Genomic DNA, 21942 nt, shown 5'->3' on the forward strand with positions numbered 1-21942 from the left:
TGCTTTGGTCAGTTGGAGTTTTATTAGTAATCATGAATTTTCTGAAGCTACAATTAATAATTTATAATAATGCTGTATTTCGTTGTGCGTAATTTCCTATAAGCCTAAAATGTCTTCCACCTTGTGTATATCCACACATATTTGATATATACAATATCTGTTCGGGCATACATTCTGTACATACATTCAAGAATTGTTGTTTACCTAGCACTAGAGTAAAATAATTATATAATATCTAATGAATAATGATACAGTAGCCATTTTGCAGGTGAGTTTGAATTTATGATCGTTTTTCTTTCAAATTTTCACTGTAATTTCTTTTACAACAGAAATATTTCGATGCAGGAAATTGCAGTGTAAAAATTAAATGAAAAGGTAAATAATATTAATCAACTAATACATATTTATATTTCCTTTGTGCTCTTTTTCCTAAATTTCTATCTCATTTCTTTCCTTCCTACATTCAACTCGGTATTACTTGACTCATTTATTTGTATTTGAATTCACTAAACAAAATCTTTTTTACGCCGAAATTTCCTAGATTATAGACTCTTTATAATGCTTTTTAGAAAGAGACGGAAACTTTTTGTTCTTAAATATATCTACCTTGAGATGATGTTCAAAAATAAAATGAAAACTTCTATTTAATTTTCAAATAATATTGCCTTGAAAAACTGTTACAATTTCAGATTTTCTAAATCCTTTCCAAAAATTTTGGTACATTTAAGTTTTCCAAAATAAATAGATTCTTCAGGCTATACTCTCAAATAGTTAACTATCAGTAGTCATAATTTTGCAGTTGCTGTTACATTAATGCATTTTATTGCATAACAATAAAATTACCAAGGCTTGCGTATGTATATTTTTGTTAATAATAGTAATATGCAAATATATTATTTATCATTTTGTTCACGCGGGGCTGCGGTGGCTCAGTGGTAGAGCGTTCACCTCTGGTGCTTGGGGTATCAGGTTCAATCCCAGCCCCCGCCAAGTGAACTTTGTGGTGGACACCGTGAAAACCGTGAACTTTGTGGTGAAAACCGTGTGCGTGGGTTTTCTCGAGATTCTCCCGTTTCCTCCCACTTTCTTCATTCCACCATTTCATTCATTACTCATCATCACCGTCTCCTTTAGCTTAACCGGCATAACCGTGGGACGTAAAACTCAGATTTCATTTCATTTTCATCATTTTGTTCAATATAACTTTGTTTAATCTATAATACACAAAAAGGATAAAAGAAGCATTGCTTTCATGAAATTGGACTAGAACTGCATACTTAGTTTGCATATATATTTTATTTTAAATTTTAACTTAAATATGCATTACATTTGAGTATATAACCAATTAGATGAATTACTCGTTATTTGCAACGGAAGAATAGGTTTATGCTGTAGGAATCTCATTTTTAAATTTCCTATAGTGTTTTTTATATAATATTATCATATTTTGTTATCAGTTTCATGTATTAATAATATTTATTATTAATTTTTCCAAGTTTTCTTTTACATCAATTAGTTAGGTATGCCGTTATTTAACTAGCTTATTTGTGAGCGTAGTGATACTAATGATCGACATTAATAACTATCGCCGTTAGGCGGTAATAGTTTTGTAAACCAGCGAAATGCATATATTTAAAAAAACGTACTCTAAATTATGTGAATTTATATTATTTTAGTATTGTTGTGTTCTAAATATTCGATTTCATTAAGTGGGATAAATATTTTCACAATTATTCATTCTAAAACTTCGATGATTATTAAAAATAGACAAATTATATTCATAGTATCGTATATGTTCACATTCCTGTATGTTTTAATGTATCGTTACCATTGAAATAGGTGTGTGAACCCCTGATTTGCTGAACATCTAGAGTTGAGACTATTTACTTGATGGTGATTTTAAATGGAACTCAGTCGTACTTAATTTTTATTCCTAAGCATATTTAGCAATTTTGTTGATTTTAGCAAAAGCAAGGTTTGTTAGACGTCTGAAGTTTAATTAATAAAACCCGAAAGGAAATATTAAACTAAAATTGTGAAAGAAAATCCACCAAATAAAATAATTGAAGAAATATTTTGATCTAATAGGCTATTATTTCATCAGTGATGTAACTTTATATACATGCATGCTGATTAGTATATCTCGGACAATATCGTAAAGCTGAAACATTATTTTGGTTGAAAGAGGTTTCAAAAAATGTAATAATAGATATAAACGTTTTGGAGGTTTTAATAGAGCAGTTCAAATTACTTTTACTAGGAAGAAATTGAATTTTAAAATCATGGAAAAGGCAATGAACATGATTCTTGGCAAGTTTTATTTTAGTCCCTTCCTCTACATAAAATGATTGTATTTGCGAGTATTGTACAATATTTTACTACTTATCTAAATTATTAATATCTTGGCAGAATGAAAGAGTCTTGGTGAATAAAAATGTAATTTTGTTTTTTAATTCAAATTTATAGTATTGACAAAATTCTTCAAACCAGTTTTGTTCCTGAAATAATACTTATAATTGCATATGTAGTCACAAAAGATAAATATTAATGGAAGTACAGTTTAGCAGATACTTTTATTTCATTTAGAATTGTTCTTTACTGGTGTATACAAAAATAATTCCAACAAATATTTAGACTTGATTACCTTCCTATTTTGGTTTTGGTACAATTGCATGCTTAGTGACCCAGAAAAGATGGTTAGATTGTGGTTTTGGTAATATCTATGTTTGTATAAGCAGTGAAATGTAAATTATAGAATATGAATAGTACATGAGATTTCTGCTTATGTATTGGCCAATATTAGGGTAAAATAGTGATGTAAGTTATAATATGTGTAGAACGCATACAAGACAGTTATATATACTATATTTTTGATTTGATGTGTATATTAACATTGCATGTACAGAAAATAGCCATTTAATATTTCACAAAATATCCCTGTAAACACCTAAGAACAACCTTATATGAAAATGTGAAATTTGATTTATTTAAAACCTGAGAATTACATAGCTATTGAGAATCAATTGCAGCGATAACTATTAATAAAATTGTAAAACAATTCACATCAGTTGTCATTAAAAGTTCATTGCAAACTTTTTTTTCTTTTAAAATGACTATATATAATTTGCTGTGAATAAAGATTAACTTAATTACTACATAATCTTATTTCCGTGTTTAGCTAAATATTTTTTTTTTTTTTTTTTTTTTTTTGCATTTTAGAAGTTGTTTTATAAGAATTCTTCAGTGTATTTTCCATTATAAAAAATTAGTTTTTTAAAAAAAGTTTTTCTTAGTAACAGCAAAAGGGTTCTCATATGTACAAAGATGATCGCGGAACATGTCTTTTGAATTATAGATTGACAAATTTACAATACATTAGAAAGAATAACAAACATTATTTTTTATTTTAAGTAGAATTTTATTTTTAGCATTTGTAGGGACATATTTCCTAACAGTTGCTAAAATAGTGGCCCTATATTAAATATTAAATTTACATTTATTAGTATTATCAACATATGTATATTTTAAATAAGCAAATTAGAATGCGAACTATCTAAACCCATTCTTCCTTAGGATACGCATAGGGGATACATTTTGATTTAAGCTGAATCGCAAATGTCACTATTCATCTCGGCGACCCCAAAAATTATGGATTGGAATATCGGTCGTTTTCGATTATTTTGACATGTCATCCCATCTGACCTCCACCGTCCATCCTTCTGTCAATGAGGGATGAATTTGGATTTAGAGATCATTGTGAGTGTAACTATTCATCTCAGCGACCCCGAAAATTATGGGTTGGACACTAATATCAGTCATTTTTGGTTATTTTTATATGTCACTCCCTCACCCTTTGTCTTCTTTGCTGAAATGGATAAAAAACCTAAGTTGGGTTAGGGACCACTCATGTACCAAAAATCATCAAAATCGGGTTAGTGGTTAACCGTCAAACATAGTTACATTCAATTTTATTAATATACATAGCGACGACAATATTAAATTGGTACTAGTTCCTCCTAAAAAGTAGATATATAATTAACTGGGTACGAAAAGCTGTTTCGCTGATAATTCTTCGCCATTAGGAACGTACGAAGAAGTCTACAATTGCAACTAAACTTTCGGATATCATAGAATGAAGAAGAAAAGAACGTTTTCAAATCTATTTTTAACACAACAAAAAATGTAAAATTAAACTCTAGCCAAGAAAATTCAGACCAAATATAAATATCTTTATGGATATTTTACATAATAATAATAATAATAATAATAATAATAATAATAATAATAATAATAATAATAATAATAATAATAAAATAAAAATAAAAATAAATAATTGGAAGCTTTGAAAGTCTAACTGCCTATTTTATCTATGTATACGCCAGCTGCACTAGCTTCAAGTTCTAGTGTAGTACACAGTTCAGGTAGTAGTAGGTCCCGTTCCTAAAGTAAAATCAATCAGTAAATCAATATACAAGGTGGACCATCTATCTCGAAACGCTCTTATAACTTTGCAGATTAACATTGTTGCCAACGCAACATAAAGTTGTACTTTTTTTAACTCGCAATATGTCAAATTATTACATATATCAAGCTTACATGTTAAAAGAAAACTTACAATACCACATTGATTTTTCAGTGTTATGAACTAAGGACGGTAGAATAACACGAACCTCCAAAATCTAGATGCCTTTACAACAATAATAATATGAGTGAGACGGACGAGGCAATGTACGTGAATCTTGATGATAATATGACATATTTCAAATAGAAAAGGACAAACTTTCAATGAGTTGAAAATTACTTTTTTCAAAAGTCTTTATCTTGAAAAAACTGCTTACAAGGGAAGAGAGGGAGATTATATATTAAAGTGGAAGATGGCTTATACACCAATCGAAAGCACTAATGACGTCTATTACGAAACTGTAATAAAAATTTTTCGAATGCATATACTGTTTGAGTTATATCAATATACATGGTGTCCAGAAAATCCGTTTCCACTCCTAGAAATCGCAAACGGTGAACCAGATGCCAAAACAGGAAAGCACGTGTTTGATAACTTTAAAAGTACAAGGTATCAAAGCAAAAAGTGTTGTCCCAGGGCCACCCACAGGGTCCTAGGCGGGGTTCAACTCAAAAATTGCAAATGGTAAGGGGGTCTAGAAGCATATCGTTGGAAATCTGCTGGAAAATGGAAGAAAATGGAACAAGCATCGACTCTAGAATTATCCTGTGCAAAATGGCGACCGGTCAAAGGGTCAGCAAACACGTCATTGTAAAGTCTATGGCAACCTTAAAAAAAAAACGTAACGGTGAGACAGATGTCAAAACAAGAAAACACATGTGTTATCATTTCAAAAGTACAGCGATTGAAAGTAAAAATATTTGTTCCAGGGTCCTCCACAGGATCCCAGATGGGGTCCTACTCAAAATTTTCAAATGGCAAGGGAGGTTAAATAACATATCGTTGGAAACCTGTTGGGAAATGAAAGAAGACAGAACAAGTCTTGACTCTTTAAAACTATCTTGTGCAAAATGGTGGCCGGTCAAAATGTACATCCTCATTTCGATTCTTCAAGCACATTCGCTTTCCATTTAGCAGTCAATACTTGTTGTCACTGTGACACGATTGCACGTATTCGCTGTTCCTGGTGCAAGATTTATTTATTTTTATTTTTTTATTTTTTTTATTTTTTTATTTTTATTTTTATTTTTTTTTTTTTAATCATTTTATACTTGATAATCCAGACAACGAGGATAAGTACCACTATTATTCATTATATGGTAACTAGTCAGTTCTATACTCAAATAAGTCAAATGTTATTTCTTTTCTTTTCTTTATTTCTTAATTTTCTTTTCTTTTCTTTATTTATTTATTTAGATATTACTGGGCTCAAAAACCAGAATCTCACAGTAGGGGCATTTCCTTTCTTTTCGTTGAATAAGAATTGAAATGAAAACAAACTAAAACCCGACTACAGAAAGAAGAACTAAAATGCAAGATGCTTGCACAGTGTTATTGTAGAACGCCCACACTTGTTCCATCTGCTTTCATTTAACAACAGCTTTCAAACGATATCCTTCTTGAGTTGAGTTGATTTTAGTTTAACGTCCCGTTCAGCAGCGAGGCTATATGAGACGTGGACCTACTGATTAACGTGGAATCCGAACCACATGAGCTCCCGCCGGGAATCGAACCCGGGCCTCCCACGCCAAAGGCGCGTACGCTAACCGCTTAGCCACGGAGGAGCTCGATATCCTTCTTGAGTCCCCTTGCCATTTGAAAATTTTGAGTAGAACCCCGTCTGGGACAAATATTTTTACTTTCAATCATTATACTTTTGAAATAATTGCACATGTGATTTCCTGTTTTGACATCGTCTCTCACCGTTTCAGTTTTTTTTTTTTTTTTTTTTTTTTTTTAAGATGGCCATAGACTTTACAATGACGTTTTTGCTGACATTTTGACCGGTCGCCATTTTGCACAGGATAATTGTAGAGAGCCTAGATTTGTTTCGTCTTCTTTCGTTTCGTTTCTCAACAGGTTTCCAACAATATGCTACTTGACCCCCCTCACCATTTGCAATTTTTGAGTTGCACCCCGCCTGGGACCTTGTGGGTGTCCTGTGACAACACTTTTTGCTTTGATACCTTATACTTTTAAAATAATCAAACACGTGTTTTCCTGTTTTGGCATCAGGTTCACTGTTTGCGATTTCTAAGGATGGAAACGGATTTTCTGGACACCCTGTATATTCATATAACTCGCACAGTATATGCATTCGGAAAATTTTTATTACAATTTCGTAATGAGCCTCATTAGTGCTTTCGATTGGTGTACAAGCGATCTTCCACTTCGATATATAATCTCCCTCTCTTCCCTTGTTAGCTGAATATTACATCCAATTACGTAGATGGGTTTTCTTAGTTTGTATTAGTAAATATGTCTTGTAAGTTTCAGTTTTAACATGTAGATTTAAAATACATATTAATCTAATGTAGTGCCATTTGGAAAAAAATGCAACTTTATGTTGTATTAATGACACTGTTAATCTGGTGATATTGCAATGTATCAAACAATTTCTTTCTGTGTATATTGTAATATCCTACACTTAATATCTATATTTGTAAACAACAACATGCGCTTCTTACAAGTAAACCTTACGTTTGGGTGAATCGAGTTGCTGACTGAGACACATATGAGAAAGTAGTACTAAATTTGATCAGTATTTCAGTGAAGTTGTAGGTGCGAAGCTCCAGTGGTTTAGGAGATACAGCTACCAGAACATCACTTGGAAGTACAGAATAGTCTTCATACAGTTGGAGGTAAAAGCAATGTAAGACCTCTTGTAACGACAAAAGGTGAATAACAAATATATGGGTACATATTAGGACTAGGGGAAAGTCATATAGTAAGGGTATACCTGACGGCGGCCATCTTGAAATCCGCCATTTTGAATTAAGGTTAAGTTTCTAAAATAGGAATAGGGTCATGTGATACATGATTTGAGGCGCAAATTTAATCAGAAGAACAATGGTGACGTTAATTTTGATTTACGCGCAATTGCTAAAAAGTTACAGGGAAATTAAATATTGTTGCAGCATACGTATTAGTCTTTACCCCACCTTGTAAATTTTGTGTTAATGATACTAATGAAATAAAAAGCAGGTGGATAAATATTGTATTTCTGATTAACTTCTAGCCCGAAGTCATCTATTGCATTACTTTATTCCCATTTAATTTTGTGTTGGTTAATGATAAAGCAAAAATGGTTATACCGTTGGATTTATGGTAAAATTTGCTATTAATAAGGTGTCACTGTTATGCATTTTGTTTAAAACTTTTGTCTGATTCAAAATGGCGGATTTGAACATGGCCGCCATCACGTCAACTCTTACCATAGACCTAATATTTATTCGCCTGCTTTTTATTTAATTATTATTATTAACACAAAATTTACAAGGTGGGGTAAAGGACCAATACATATGTTGCAACAATATTTAATTTCCCTGTAACTTTTTATCAATTGCGCGTAAATCAAAATTAACGTCACCATTGTTCTTCTGATTAAATTTGCGCCTCAAATCATGTATCACATCACCCTATTCCTATTTTAAAAACTTAACCTTGATTCTAAATGGCGGATTTCAAGATGACTACCGTCAGGTATACCCTTACTATATGACTTCTCCCTAGTCCTAATATGTACCCATATATTTGTTATTCACCTTTTGTCGTTACAACATGTCTTACAGGTCTTTTACCTCCAACTGTATGAAGACTATTCTGTACTTCCAAGTGATGTTCTGGTAGCTGTATCTCCTAAACCACTGGAACTTCGCACCTACAACTTCACTGAAATACTGACCACATTTAGTAGTACTTTCTCATATGTGTCTCAGTCAGCAACTCGATTCACCCAAACGTAAGGTTTACTTGTTAGAGTAGAAACATACCGAAGAGACCTCCCGATCGAAGTTGAGGTTTAAGTCACGGTCGCGCTCTCGATGTTGGCACAGACACATGGATTCGAATGGGTAAGCGCATGCCGAAGATGTACGCTACATCGCGACCTACAGGTCGACCGCGAAGGTGAATAACCGAGTTTGTTTTTACACCGATGTTCAGCGGAAGCAACGCTGTGGCTCGTATTTTCACTGGTTCTCCTTGAAGCGATGCACGGAATAAAGTTTTCATTTGTTTAGAATTTCGTCTGTAGAGGATTGTGTGTGTCTATGCTCAAGTCGAGAGCTTTTGCATCACTATTAAATTTGATTATGAAAGACGTATTAATATAACTAGTGAGGAATGTTCCAGCAATATGGGATAAGAAACACAAACAATATCATAATAGGCACGTTTTAAATAGATAATAGAAGAAAATAGAAACTGAAATGAGAATGTCAGATAAATTATTCATATTTATTTGAAAATTATATTGTATTTGGTCTAGGAATTAATTCGTGCGGGTGGACAAGAGATGGCGCAACGAACGGAGCGTCCCACAGTTCCGTGTATCCACACATGTGTTGCAAACCCCTGTCATCGCGTATCGTTCGTAGTATAGGGCAGTGGATTAAAGCGTCAACAACACCAGTTTGTAGTTAAGTGAACATGGCGCAATTTGTGCCTGATAAAGTGTTTTTGCGGGGTGTCCTGCTGCATTACTTTAACATGCAGAAAAGTGCGACTGAAAGTCATCGTATTTTGGTGGAAGTGTATGGTGACCATGCTCTAGCTGAGCGAACGTGTCAGAAGTGGTTTGCACGGTTTAGAAGTGGTGATTTCGGCTTGGCAGACCAAGAGCGAGCTGGACAGCCAAAAAAATTTCAAGACGAAGAATTGACAGCATTGCTCGAGCAGGATTCGTGTCAAACGCAGGAACAACTTGCAGCAGCATTAGGCGTTGATCAAACAACAGTCTCCAAACGCTTGAAAGCCATGGGAATGATTCAAAAGATGTCACATTGGGTTCCACATGAATTGAAAGACAGAGACGTTGAAAGACGAAAAACCATTTGCGAATTGCTGCTTGAACGACAGAGCAGAAAGGGGTTTCTGCATCGAATTATTACGGGTGATGAGAAGTGGATCCATTACGAGAACCCTAAACGAAAAAAGGCCTGGGTGAAACCAGGTGAACCTGGTCCATCACAACCAAAACGAGATATTCACTGTGCAAAGGTTATGCTGTGCATATGGTGGGATATGAAAGGTGTGGTGTACTATGAGCTGCTGCAACCGGGTGAAACTATGAATGGAGAACGTTATCGACGACAATTAATGCGTTTGAAGCAAGCTCTGGCCAGAACACGACCAGAATGGGAGAACAGACATGATAAACTTATTGTTCAACATGATAACGCTCGCCCACATGTCGCAAAACCGGTCAAAACCTATTTAGAAAATGTCGGATGGGAAGTTTTACCCCACCCGCCGTATTCACCAGACGTTGCTCCTTCGGACTACTACTTGTTCGATTGCATGAACAACCATTTGATTGGACAGCGGTTTACTTCTTCAGAAGATATCGAAACATGGGTCTCTGACTGGATCGCTTCCAAGGATGAGGACTTCTTTCGCCACGGAATCCGTACATTGCCTGACAGATGGGCGAAAGTGGTGGCTAGCGATGGACAATATTTTTCTTAAGGTATTTATGTATTTTGTGTTTGTACTACAGCTTCAATGTGTGCGTACCAACCGCACGAATTAATTCCTAGACCAAATAGTTTATTATTATATAAGGCAGTGGCGGTTACAAGGAGGGGGCTTTCGGGCTGATGTCCGTAAATTGAGGAATTTCTAAAGAAAAACGAAACTACTGTTAATAATATCTATGTTTAAAAACTCCACGTCCCCCTTGCCAATTCCGAGATTAATAAAAAAAAAGGTTTCTTCTAAATTCGTTACTGATATAAGGTAAAGAAATTCCTGTAAAGACGAGCACGTATCCATAGGGAGGAAACGTTGAATAATGGAATTGCAGTGACGATACTTATTTGGTGAAGTTAACATCCCCTCCACCTCAAAACCTGAAGACATACCTTTAAAAAAATTACTGGGAAATGATTTCTCGCCTGAGTGTCGAGAGAGGGCATTTCTTCACAGAAAATGGAAAAAATATAAAAGTCTTTGATTTATTGATATAGATGAACAAGAGATGAGACTCAAATATGTTTGAGAATCAAGAGACGAGACTTTGACATTTCTTAAATCCAATTTCGCGTCCATCCCTATTTATAAACTGTTTGGTCCTTTCAGTTTCAAAATGTGGTTTCGCAGTGATTTTTGTGCACAGACGGAATATTTTCACACGCATCACAGTAATGTTTCTCTTCAAACTGAGAACTTACAGCGAGAGTGCGACCTTCTTGCTATGTGCGCCCTTCATCCATCGCGACCTAGACATCGACCTCGATTGCGAGGTCTCTTCGGTATGTCTTTACCCTTATTTGTAAACAAAACTGTATGCTCTCTTATTACAACTACTATGAGCAAGCAGGTGACAGGCACCATCTCATCAGCAAGTCATGTGACAGAAGAGGAAGACTAGCGCCACCGCTATTTAAAAGAGGGTATAACACACGATGTAAGACCTTCATCGTATCAGTTTCGGCTGGTCATCCCTCTCTCTTAGCTTGCCTGGAGCTCTGAGAGATCTAACCTAACCCAAGCCTCTTAGCTTTCCTGAGACTCTGAGGTCTCCTGTCCATTATCTTGCCTGGAGCTCTGTGGGAACTCAACCTCTCTCTTTGCTTGCTTGGAGACTAAGAGTGACCATCCACCTTGCCTGAAGCTCTGTGGTATCCTTCCCTTGGTGCCTGGGCATTAGGGCAAATATTTACCCAGAAGAACTACAGAGAGAACTTTGTATTGGTATTCGGATCACAATTAGAGTGACTTTGTGTGTCATATTTGTATACAACAAGAATTTTATAATAAAAGTTGCCGGAAAAAATAGTATCAGGTGTGCTAAATTGTTTTATCCACTACCTTATCAAGATAATTTTACAATATTTGAATTATACAATTCAAGAACTTTCTTTTCACCTATTAGTCTAAAAGTTACAAGAGCGTTTCTAGATAAATGGTTCACCCTGTACGTATTCATACGAGGAAAAATTAACCAAACATGTACTTTTTATAAAAATAAATAAATAAATAAATAAATAAAGTTACTAAATAAACTTACTGATGAACATGTTTCATTTTCCCTTGCTCTAGTAGAGCCATGATTTAATATGTGTTCGAACATGATCGATGTTTTCTTTGTTCAATCTTCTTTAACTATCCGATAATCTCACATGAAATTGTTCAGCTCAATAAAAAACATAATTACTCATTAACATGAAATCTGTTATACATCGAATATATGCTTATTTGAATATAAATTTATAATATTAAAATTTATCTGAGATGTTTCTAGCAAAGCTAAAACGAAAATTTTACACAATCCAATCATTGTACATACAAAGATGACTCTCATATTGGAGTAATACTATTTCACACAGAAATTTATTCCTTAGAATATTTAGAACGTTCTCTATCAAAATATCTCTAAACGAAAATTAAATTTTACGCTAATAAACCTGGGTATAATTACCCCTTGTATAACTTAAATTAATGGCTTCAGAATTTTAATATATATATACTCAACCAAAAAACATACTTATTGTACCCAAACAGAGCTTATTACAAACCAGAAATGTCTAAGTGTATCAAATTGAATGAAATTGTAATAATAATTATATTGGGATGTTAAAACAAAACGCAAAACCTCGAATCATAAAACATACTCATGACATTAAAACCAGTACCCTCTTCTCATGCCTCTTCAAATATCTAAAAGAAAACATAACAATATTACTTCTTCGATCGCAATTTAAATAGAAAGACAAAAAATTTTTAATAATTTCCTTTATTTGAAGCGAAACGAACGACGGTGAAGGTTTCTTTAGTTTCAAACGTCGTTGTTTAAAATAGATTATACTATAAGGTGTTAATACTACTTTTCACCTGCCATAACACAAGTATTAATTTTGCTTTGTTGAAATAAAATTGTATAAATTATTCATGAAATCCTGTACCAACAATTTAACATATTTTCTCTTGTCTTATCATCCTTGATAATTAATTATATGACTAATTCAAATATGTCAAAAAGTACTAAATATATTGAATCAACTTCTACAAAGTTGTAGTCTTGTAAAATTTATTTTTCAATGGAACAACTTATCTTGTTTTATAACGATGACATATCCACAACGAATATAATGAGAGAAAACTAAATTACCTCAAGAAAACACAAGGATATAGTATGCATGTTTTAACATAGTACGACTAAATGTGAGTGGTTTGCCAATGAATAATTATAACCTCCTTTCGTATGCGTAACCAGTAGTCGAATTATATCTTAAGAACTTTTAAAAAAATCTTGCCTAGCTAATATATTTTCATTTTATTTTAAAGGTACAACTGTTATGGGAGCTTTCGACCCCATTCCACCAATTGCTGACTTATGTAATAAGTATGGACTATGGTTACATGTTGATGCATCATGGGGTGGAGGTGTCTTATTCTCCAAAGCACATAAACATCGGTTAAATGGCATTGAAAGGTTTGGCGTTTTTAAACATTATTAAGATAGATTAAACAATATAATTTCATTTTTATTTTCAAATGTTAGTATATCAATGATTGTAGAGTGATTTTTTTTTTTTTTTTTTTTTAATTTTGAGATGCTTCCCATAATGTTCGAATTTATTCCATATAAAAATTTGCTGGTTTCATTTGTAAATTGATGTTAAGATACGGATTTCAAGTTCAAAAAAATTAAAAGAAATATTTGCATGCAAGAAAATATATTTTTTCAAAACATTTCAGATGCGTGGCTGGTATATTTTAATCCAAATAAAGTTCATGTATATCTTAAAGTATGATTCGTATGATTCATTGTTCTGATGTCTGTTTTTATTATAGATAACTAGCAAATGTATGTCAGTGAATGTTTTTTGGACATTCTTCCTCTCTTTCTTTCTCTACCTCTGCTTCACAGTATTCAAAAGAGTAATAGTAATGGAAACTAACCTACTTTCATTCTGTAAGAGATGAATTTCAAGAAAGAATATTTAATCTACGATGTAGGGTTTAAGTGTCTACCTTCTAAAAATAATACTTAATTTACCATTTTTCTTGTGTTTGTTTATCATAAGTGAAAGAGGATAATGAAATGCTACGTACCACAATCATAGATAATGTTATTCAACAACAGAAAATATCAACCTGAAGAATTTTTCAGTGTTGCCATCTATAGAAATTACAGTATTGCCAGAATAACATTTCTCCCAAAATCTAAGTTAAAGCAGCGACTAGAGGAACGAATTCATCTGCATTTGATTACATATCATGTTATTTTAGTATCCTGTGAATTACTTTTTAAATAACATTATTATTTAATTTTAGTAATTGTATGTTAAAACTATTTTGTTTACTACAAACTAAACACAGCTATTATTTCAATAGTAATATATCTATATATCTATATATCTATATCTATATCTATATCTATCTATCTATCTATCTATCTATCTATCTATCTATATATATATATATATATATATATATATATATATATATATATATATATATATATATATATATATATATATATATATATATATATATATATATATATATATATATATATATATATATATATATATATATATATATATATATATATATATATATATATATATTAGTGTAGTTTCAGTAGTGCATTTATCGGTTACTATTGAAACTACAGTTATCATTGCTGCAGATTTTCAGATTAATCGCATGCTTTTTCTAAAGTTTAGTATTTTACTCTATTTTAGTTTCAAATGTTACTATTTTAGTTTCTATTTGAAAATATACATTTGATACTGTAATTAGTTATGATTATTATTATATTTAATATATGATTGGTTTTTATTCAGGGCAGATTCAGTGACATGGAATCCCCATAAACTTTTAGCTGTGCCTCAGCAATGTTCGGTATTACTAGTAAAGGATCCTGGCATTCTGTCTAATTGTCATGGTCGAGGTGCAGAATACCTGTTTCAGAGGGATAAGTTCTATGACACAAGATATGATTTGGGAGACAAATACATACAATGCGGTCGTCGAGTAGATGTGTTCAAATTTTGGCTTATGTGGAAAGCAAAGGTACTTTGTTGCATTTCACTTTATAATTGGATTTAAAAAATAGTTGAAACTTTTAAATAGGAGGTATTGAAAAATATAAAGTATTAATTATTTTCTCAAATTATTGAGAACTTTAATTAGCTTTGCACGATTGTAAACTATTGTCGATACTCTTTCAGAGAAAGAAACGGAAAAGAAGAACGTAATATGGAGGGAATTTGGTGGAAAAATAAAAGTGACACATATCTTTTGATGCTATTGTGTTTTTAATGCAACTTCTGATACATTCACGTTAAATGAATGGTTATTTACAGCTTTGCTTTTCCTGTTGTGTATCCAAGTATATGCTTCTTATTTCACAGTTTTATCTTAAACAGTATCTTATTTTAAACACTAAGAAGTATATGCTTTTATGTACGAAGTGATTTGTGTTCTTCGAGAGTACCTGCATTTTTCAACAAGTGCAAGAGATGTATAGAACTAACATAGTTACCCGAATAGCAAACACATTTGCTTTCTGTGTGCGTGGCCCCGAATTTGATTCTCGATGTACGACTTATAAGCTTGCCTCGGGTACAAACTCAGGCACTTGTTCAGATACCGCTCTAACTAGTAGACTCCGTTTCATATAACCTCAATGCTGAAAATGAACATTAAATACTAATCAATTAATCAAAGCTGATTAAAGCTACGGTGGCAGGAAAAGTGGGAGAACGTAGTGTATGCGAATCATCAACCTAAGACAGCGATGTTGCCAGTAGTGATGTAATAAATGATTATGTTAAACCATTGCTTATACTTATATACAAAAATTGTAACAGAAGATCCGTAACGGTAGTTGTTTATATGTAATGTATTCTGTATCCTATATACAGGGTGTTTCAAAACAACACCGACAACGTTTGAGAGGTGATTCCTGACACCAAGATAAGACAAAAAGTATAGACCAACCTGGGTGCACAAATGCTTCCTTTCGGAGTTACAGGCTGCCGAAAACATGAAGAAAAAAAAAAGAACTTTAGAGGTCCATAGCTCTTATACTATAGGACCTACCGTAGTCAGGTCAATACATCACTTAGGAACTAGTATGTGCTCTATCCAAATATCCAAGTTTCAGAATCCTAAAGTATTTCCGCAACAATTTTTATAGAAGTAGTTGGTGAGTACTTCAATTATACATCCGTAGCCAAACTCCCTCTATAAAAATTATTGCGTGAGTGCCTTAGGATTCTGAAACATGTATTTTTGGATAGAGCACATATTCGTACCAAAGTGAAGTCTTGACCGAATACGGCAAGTCCGATAGCTTTGGAGCTATGGACCTTTACAGTTAATTTTTTTCATGTTTTCGGCAGCCTATAACTCCAAAAGGAAGCATTTGTGCACCCAGGTTGGTCTATACTTTTTGTCTTATCTCCGTGTCAGGAATCATCTCCCAAACGTTGTCGGTGTTGTTTTGAAATACCCTGTATGCATAATACAAAAAACATGTCAGTCTGTAAATAACGTTAATTCCTAATAATACACAGTCAAGCTAATAGGTATCGCTATACCTGTGCTGGTTGATGAAAATAGATGGCGCTACCGTGCAGGAATTTGCAGATTTGAAACTATTGTGACGATCACGAGCGTCGTTAGCAGGCGGGTCGGGGGGACGCGTCCCCCAGATTTTAGTCAAATATATTTAAAGAAACTATACTACTTTGTACTGTAGTGTAATTTCAATTCTTCAATGTATATTAAAAACTTGGAAACAAACAGGCTGAGGTTCCGTAAACGCGTTCTCAAGGAAGTGAAATTTAAAAATTGAAAGTGAAAATGTCAAAAACACAAAAACAAAGTAAGGAACTGCATACAGATGAGAAGCCAAAAACAGGATATATAAACTAAAGAAATGGTAAACAAGGGGAGTTATTTGGTCAGTCATTGGGTCAGTCAGAACGAGCGTCGTGAGTCGACCTTGGATCCTTGTCAGTAATGAACCTCAGTATGTACAATCCAACCTTCCTGTAAGTACTTCGTTAATTATGCTAAGAAGCAATACATAAGAAGTTTGTGCATGCAGGTCTTCCTCCATGGCAGGCGTAATATTGTAAAAAATTATAATTTCCATAATTATTATTTGTAACCTTTTTCTCTATGTAACTTGTTAAATAAAAATCAAGATGCATCTGAAGTAGTATTGTCCTTCTACCAAGGATAATAATAAACAATATCCTATAATCATTATTCAATTAGTAACTAAAATCTTCCTATCTAAATGTTACGAAACAGTACATATAACTTTTGTCGGAAAGAGGATTTTGATTTTGATTCATCCGACTCCCCCTCCCCCAGATTTAGAAAGCTAGTGACGCCACTGGTGACGATGTAACTTTAACTTAAAACTGCATTGATTCACTTTAATTGTTTCAAAACAGGGCAAGAGCCGTAACTATATATAAATATTAACAATACAGTGTGTCCGTAAAGTTGCGCAACCCAAAGTTTGATTGTGTATATCTTTTGAACTAAGAACGATAAAGTCCTGAGACTTGAAACAAATGTAAGCGTGTTCTATGCAGATATTTTCGGGATCATGACTAATGTTGGAATTTACAACGATTTTGTGTAGTTACGAAAGAAAGTACCAAAAGTGTAAAATAAAAAATGTACAAAATGAAGAAAATCAATATTCAGTTGCTGAAAACTGATATCCTGCGGGTGAACCCCTGTGAATATGTGCAATTGATCAACATTTATCAATAGATAAATAGATAAACATTTATCTATTGGTGCGAAAATGTGACAAAATTGATTCAGTGTTGCCATGTAAAAAGGCTATTTAATGCAACATCGTAAAATGTGTATTTTTGACAGAAACGCGGCCCCTGCCAACACTGTTGTTGTAAAATTACTGCAACAGGTGTGTTTTAGGTTAGTCAGTGATAATCAATGAGAATTTGCACATAATTAATAACCTGAATTTCTATGAAAAAATTGGCGATAAAACTTACTCACCTACAGCTGGCAACCCTGGAATCCTCATGCAAAGAGAAGCGCACTTTACAGTAAATGCTCGAAGTGATTGCCGCGTTCTTGTAAACAAAAATTTACACGCTTCACCATGTGTCTTGACATCTTTTAAAGAATTCCTGGCGATTGATTGAATTTCTGTTTCAATGTTCGTCTTCAGTTCCTCAATGGTCCTGGAATTGTTCTTGTACACCACATTTTTTTAGGTAACCCTGTAAGAAAAAGTCAGGTGATATTAAGCTCGGAGAACGGGAGGGCCACAATTTTTGGAAATGATACACTTACAAAAAAAAAATCCCTAACATTTCTAATGTTTCGTTGGAAGTGTTGCGAGGGTTGCCAGCTGAAGGTGAGTAATTTTTTTATTGCAATTTTTATCATAAAAACTCAGGTTATCAATTATGTGCAAATTCTCATTGATTATCATTAATTAACCTAAAACACACCTGTTACAGTAATTTTATGACAACAGTGTTTGCAGGGGACGCGTTTCTGTCAAAAACACCCACTTTACGAAGTTGCATTAAATCGCCTTTTTACATGGCAACACTGAATCAACTTTGTCACATTTTCGCACAAATGGATAAATGTTGATGCATACTGCACAAACACACAGGAATTCACCCACAAGAAATCAATTTTCAGCAACTAAATACTGATTTTCTTCATTTTGTACATTTTTTATTTTACACTTTTGGTAGATTCTTTCGTTACTACACAAAAGCGTTACAAATTATAACATTGTTCAAGATCTCAAAAATATCTACATAGAACACGCTTACATTTGTTTCAAGTCTCAGGACTTTATCGTTCTTGGTTCAAAAGATATACACAATCAAACTTTGGGTTGCGCAACTTTACGGACACACTGTATTTGTGCATTTCAACATCAGTATATTGTGACGATTTAATTATAACTTAAACTGTATCATTTCAACTTATTTATTTGAAAATAGATAATGGTGATACTGAATATGAACGTACTTTGATTCTTATTATTAGGACAAGTAAAGGATTAGACCACTTAATTTAACACGATTTTAACCTCAGTGTACAGAGAGCCGAAAGCTTGAGTGCAACAACTAAGTCTTAGTTAAAAAAAAGTTAATTCTTTTAGTGTAATTGTGCCACGATGATCAACTATTTACAGGACTAATTCTCTTATCTACTGACACATTTTGGTAACTTAACAGACAGATAAGTAGTGAATGAACGTTCTACCATCGTCTTATAATGGTAAATAGTAACATCGTATATGATTTTCTTCGTTAGTTAACGAACTGAAAATTTTATTGAAAGGTTGTAGAATTGGCCCATAGTAACAACCTACTTGAGATTAATTAAGATTGTGAGTAGATATGTATTTATTCAAGAGTTTGTCAAGTAAAATTCGCCCCAATTTTACCATGTTTAAGACAAAACTGTTAAAAAAAAAAAGCATATTATAATTTGGAACTTAGGATGCTAGAAAATATTTATGAAATACTACAGTAATAAATTTAGAGATGTTGGTTACAGGATGCAGCTGAAAGATACATCATAATCATGTTTTGATGTCATGACATGATAAAGTTTTTTTTTTTTTTTTTAACGATCTTATCTCGATGTTGTATATAACTTTTTAAGTTAAAAGACGCTGCGGTCTTCAAATTTTATTGTGATTTTTCTTTTACAATTATTTCGAGAAAATGTAAACTCCGAATGAATTTTACTTGAAATTATTCCTAAAAGTTTTAGGATATTTGTACTTAAATTTATTAATTTATTGTTTATAGGGAACAAATGGTTTCGAGCGTCACGTGGATACATTATTTGATACGACAAGATACTTGATATCTAACTTGCAACGTAGACCTTCCTTCAAAATGGTCCTAGAAGAGCCTGATTTCATCAATGTGTGTTTTTGGTACATACCTCCCAGACTTCGAAACAAGCAAAATACACCAGAGTATAAAGACGAATTGCATAAAGTAAGTAGATATTTTGTTTTTGCTTTGGGAAGTCATAGATAGCAAAGAGATTTTATTTTGAGAATAATGAAATATTAAATGATAATATTGTCTGACTGATGTAAAACAATATATGATCTTGTATATGTAAAATCGTTTGCTTTGCTAAATATTTGAAGGGAAATAGAAAGTAAACTTGTTTTAGAGGAATAAATAAATAAATAAATAAATGTAAAAGTCATCTTAGAAGATAAGTATGTAGAACAAAATATTTTAAACTCGGCGACTAAGATTTAAATTTCGCATACTTTTTATTTGGGGAAATATAGTTTCTTCATTGAAGATTGAAGTTAATTTGATTAAGATCTCAATGCTGAGTTATCTACGTGGTAATGACCTGCATTTCTTCACATGCTTCCGACATCACTTCGCCATTGTTTCTTCTCTTTATTATTTTCACAACTTTAGTCGATAATGAAAAAGAGTAATTTATCTACATATACTTATCAATTTAATGAAAATACCTCAAAAAGTGCGAAAAACACAAACAAGTACAATATTAATATGGCGTTGGACCACTTTCCACCCTCAAGACAGCTCTGATGACGTAGAATGGAGTCATATAGGCGATGAATGGTAACAAGTCGAATTTTAGACTATACCGCGTGAAGTGCATTACTCAGTTCCGTGAGAGAGGATGGAGGTTGAAATCTGCACCGGATTCGTGTCTTCAAAACAGACTACTGATGTTCAACTATGTTCAGGTCTGGGAATTGGGGAGGTCATTGAAGGTGTCCAACTTCATCCCGATGTTTCATTAAATCACGTCGCAGCAGCTCCTGTTATGTAATAAGCACATTAGCATCCTGGAATAATGCGTCATTACCTGGATACAACATCCAGACAATAGGATACACTTGTTTTGCTAGAATGCAACGTAATATCAGGCAGTGACGCGACTGGTAAGCGTTAGCACAGAATCCATTGAAACCAGGATATTGCGGTCAACAGCATCATAGAGCCGTCGCCATGTTTCACGGTTAGGTGGAGATATAACCCTTTCTTGGGCATCCACCACATATAAATACGGCCCGTAATTGAAATAAGGTGAACAATAACTCATCCAACTATATCACACGTTTCCAGTTATTAGCGGTTCATGTTGCATGTTCGCGGCACCATTGGCGTCGTGATAAAGCATTATAGTTCTTGATCAGCAATTTGTCTGTGCAAGCTGATCCCCTACGTCCATGTCTCGTAATTCGTAACGAACTATAATTGTCTACACAGGCCTTGGGAGGCTCTGCTTGAGTTCATCTGTCCACTTGCACTACAGTCACATGATGGTTTAAAGTGACAATTCGCTTTAATGCTCGGGGAGACCTGTCACTGAAGATTTTATTTCGATCATTGTTCCTCTTCCGTGAGTTTTGTAGGCCGCCATCACCTTGGTAATAATTTATCCTTCTCGAACATCCGGGAGGTCGCCCAATTTACACTATCACTGCGTAGTTCACTGCACATTATCGTTCTACTGCTTTTCACGTAGTAGGGGTTTGTCTTAACACACAAGCAACAGCCCAATAAGACACTAGGTCAAAAAAGTAAAAGCTTTTTCAGGAAAACCATCCTGCATGAAGTTTTCCTAGGTTTTGCTCATTCACAGCAGGCAAATGCCGGGATGGTAGCTATTATTAATGTTCCCAGGCTGTTTTCTTTCTTCCCCATTTTTCTCCTTCTTCAATTCCCTGAGTAGTGTGATCACCCCAGGAATGTCATCCCTCATCAGTGACAGGCTAACATGGATATAGATGCCGAAAGTCAAGAAATCTAATTCCTAATCCTAATTCAACACTATAGTCGCTGCCTAACCGTTGCCAATCCAGATAGCTGACACGTTTCCAACTTCAAATATCGATAAAATTGATAAGTATCTGTAGATATTTTTACAGAGAGTAATTATTGCTATAAATAAGGAAGAAATTATATTTTTCAACCTAATGATCAGTAGACAACTCTATTAATGAATAAGCCAACTATATAGTTAATAATTCTCTATTTATTAATAACTACTACTTCAATATCATAGTTTCATGATATGTAAATAATCTCTGTGATACGTCACTAATAAGCTCTAACGTCTCTTAAATATGTTTTCATATTGAATTTGTGTGCTTATTAAAAGACAAGTATCTTTGGATCAATAAAATAAATTCATATCATATCAAGGCCTTCTTAACCTACTTGTGACACTTAATTGTAGCTCATGTGGTTCGGATTTCACGTTAATCA

At 33.4% G+C, this 21942-nt stretch overlaps 1 protein-coding gene across 5 annotated transcripts in view; it reads left to right on the forward strand.

Moving 5' to 3' along the window:
- LOC145664351 (cysteine sulfinic acid decarboxylase-like) overlaps positions 1-21942 on the forward strand; it is a 101966-nt gene that overhangs the window by 79097 nt on the left and 927 nt on the right. For all 5 annotated transcript variants that reach the window (XM_081730974.1, XM_081730975.1, XM_081730979.1 and 2 more), the window contains 3 exons: positions 12971-13118; positions 14479-14707; positions 19477-19671. In XM_081730974.1, coding sequence (XP_081587100.1) covers positions 12971-13118; positions 14479-14707; positions 19477-19671 — 572 coding nt within the window. The remainder of the gene's footprint in view (positions 1-12970; positions 13119-14478; positions 14708-19476; positions 19672-21942) is intronic.

This window comes from Thermobia domestica, chromosome 11 (genome assembly GCF_964235325.1).
Source record: "Thermobia domestica chromosome 11, izTheDome1.hap1.1, whole genome shotgun sequence".
NCBI lineage: Eukaryota > Metazoa > Arthropoda > Insecta > Zygentoma > Lepismatidae > Thermobia > Thermobia domestica.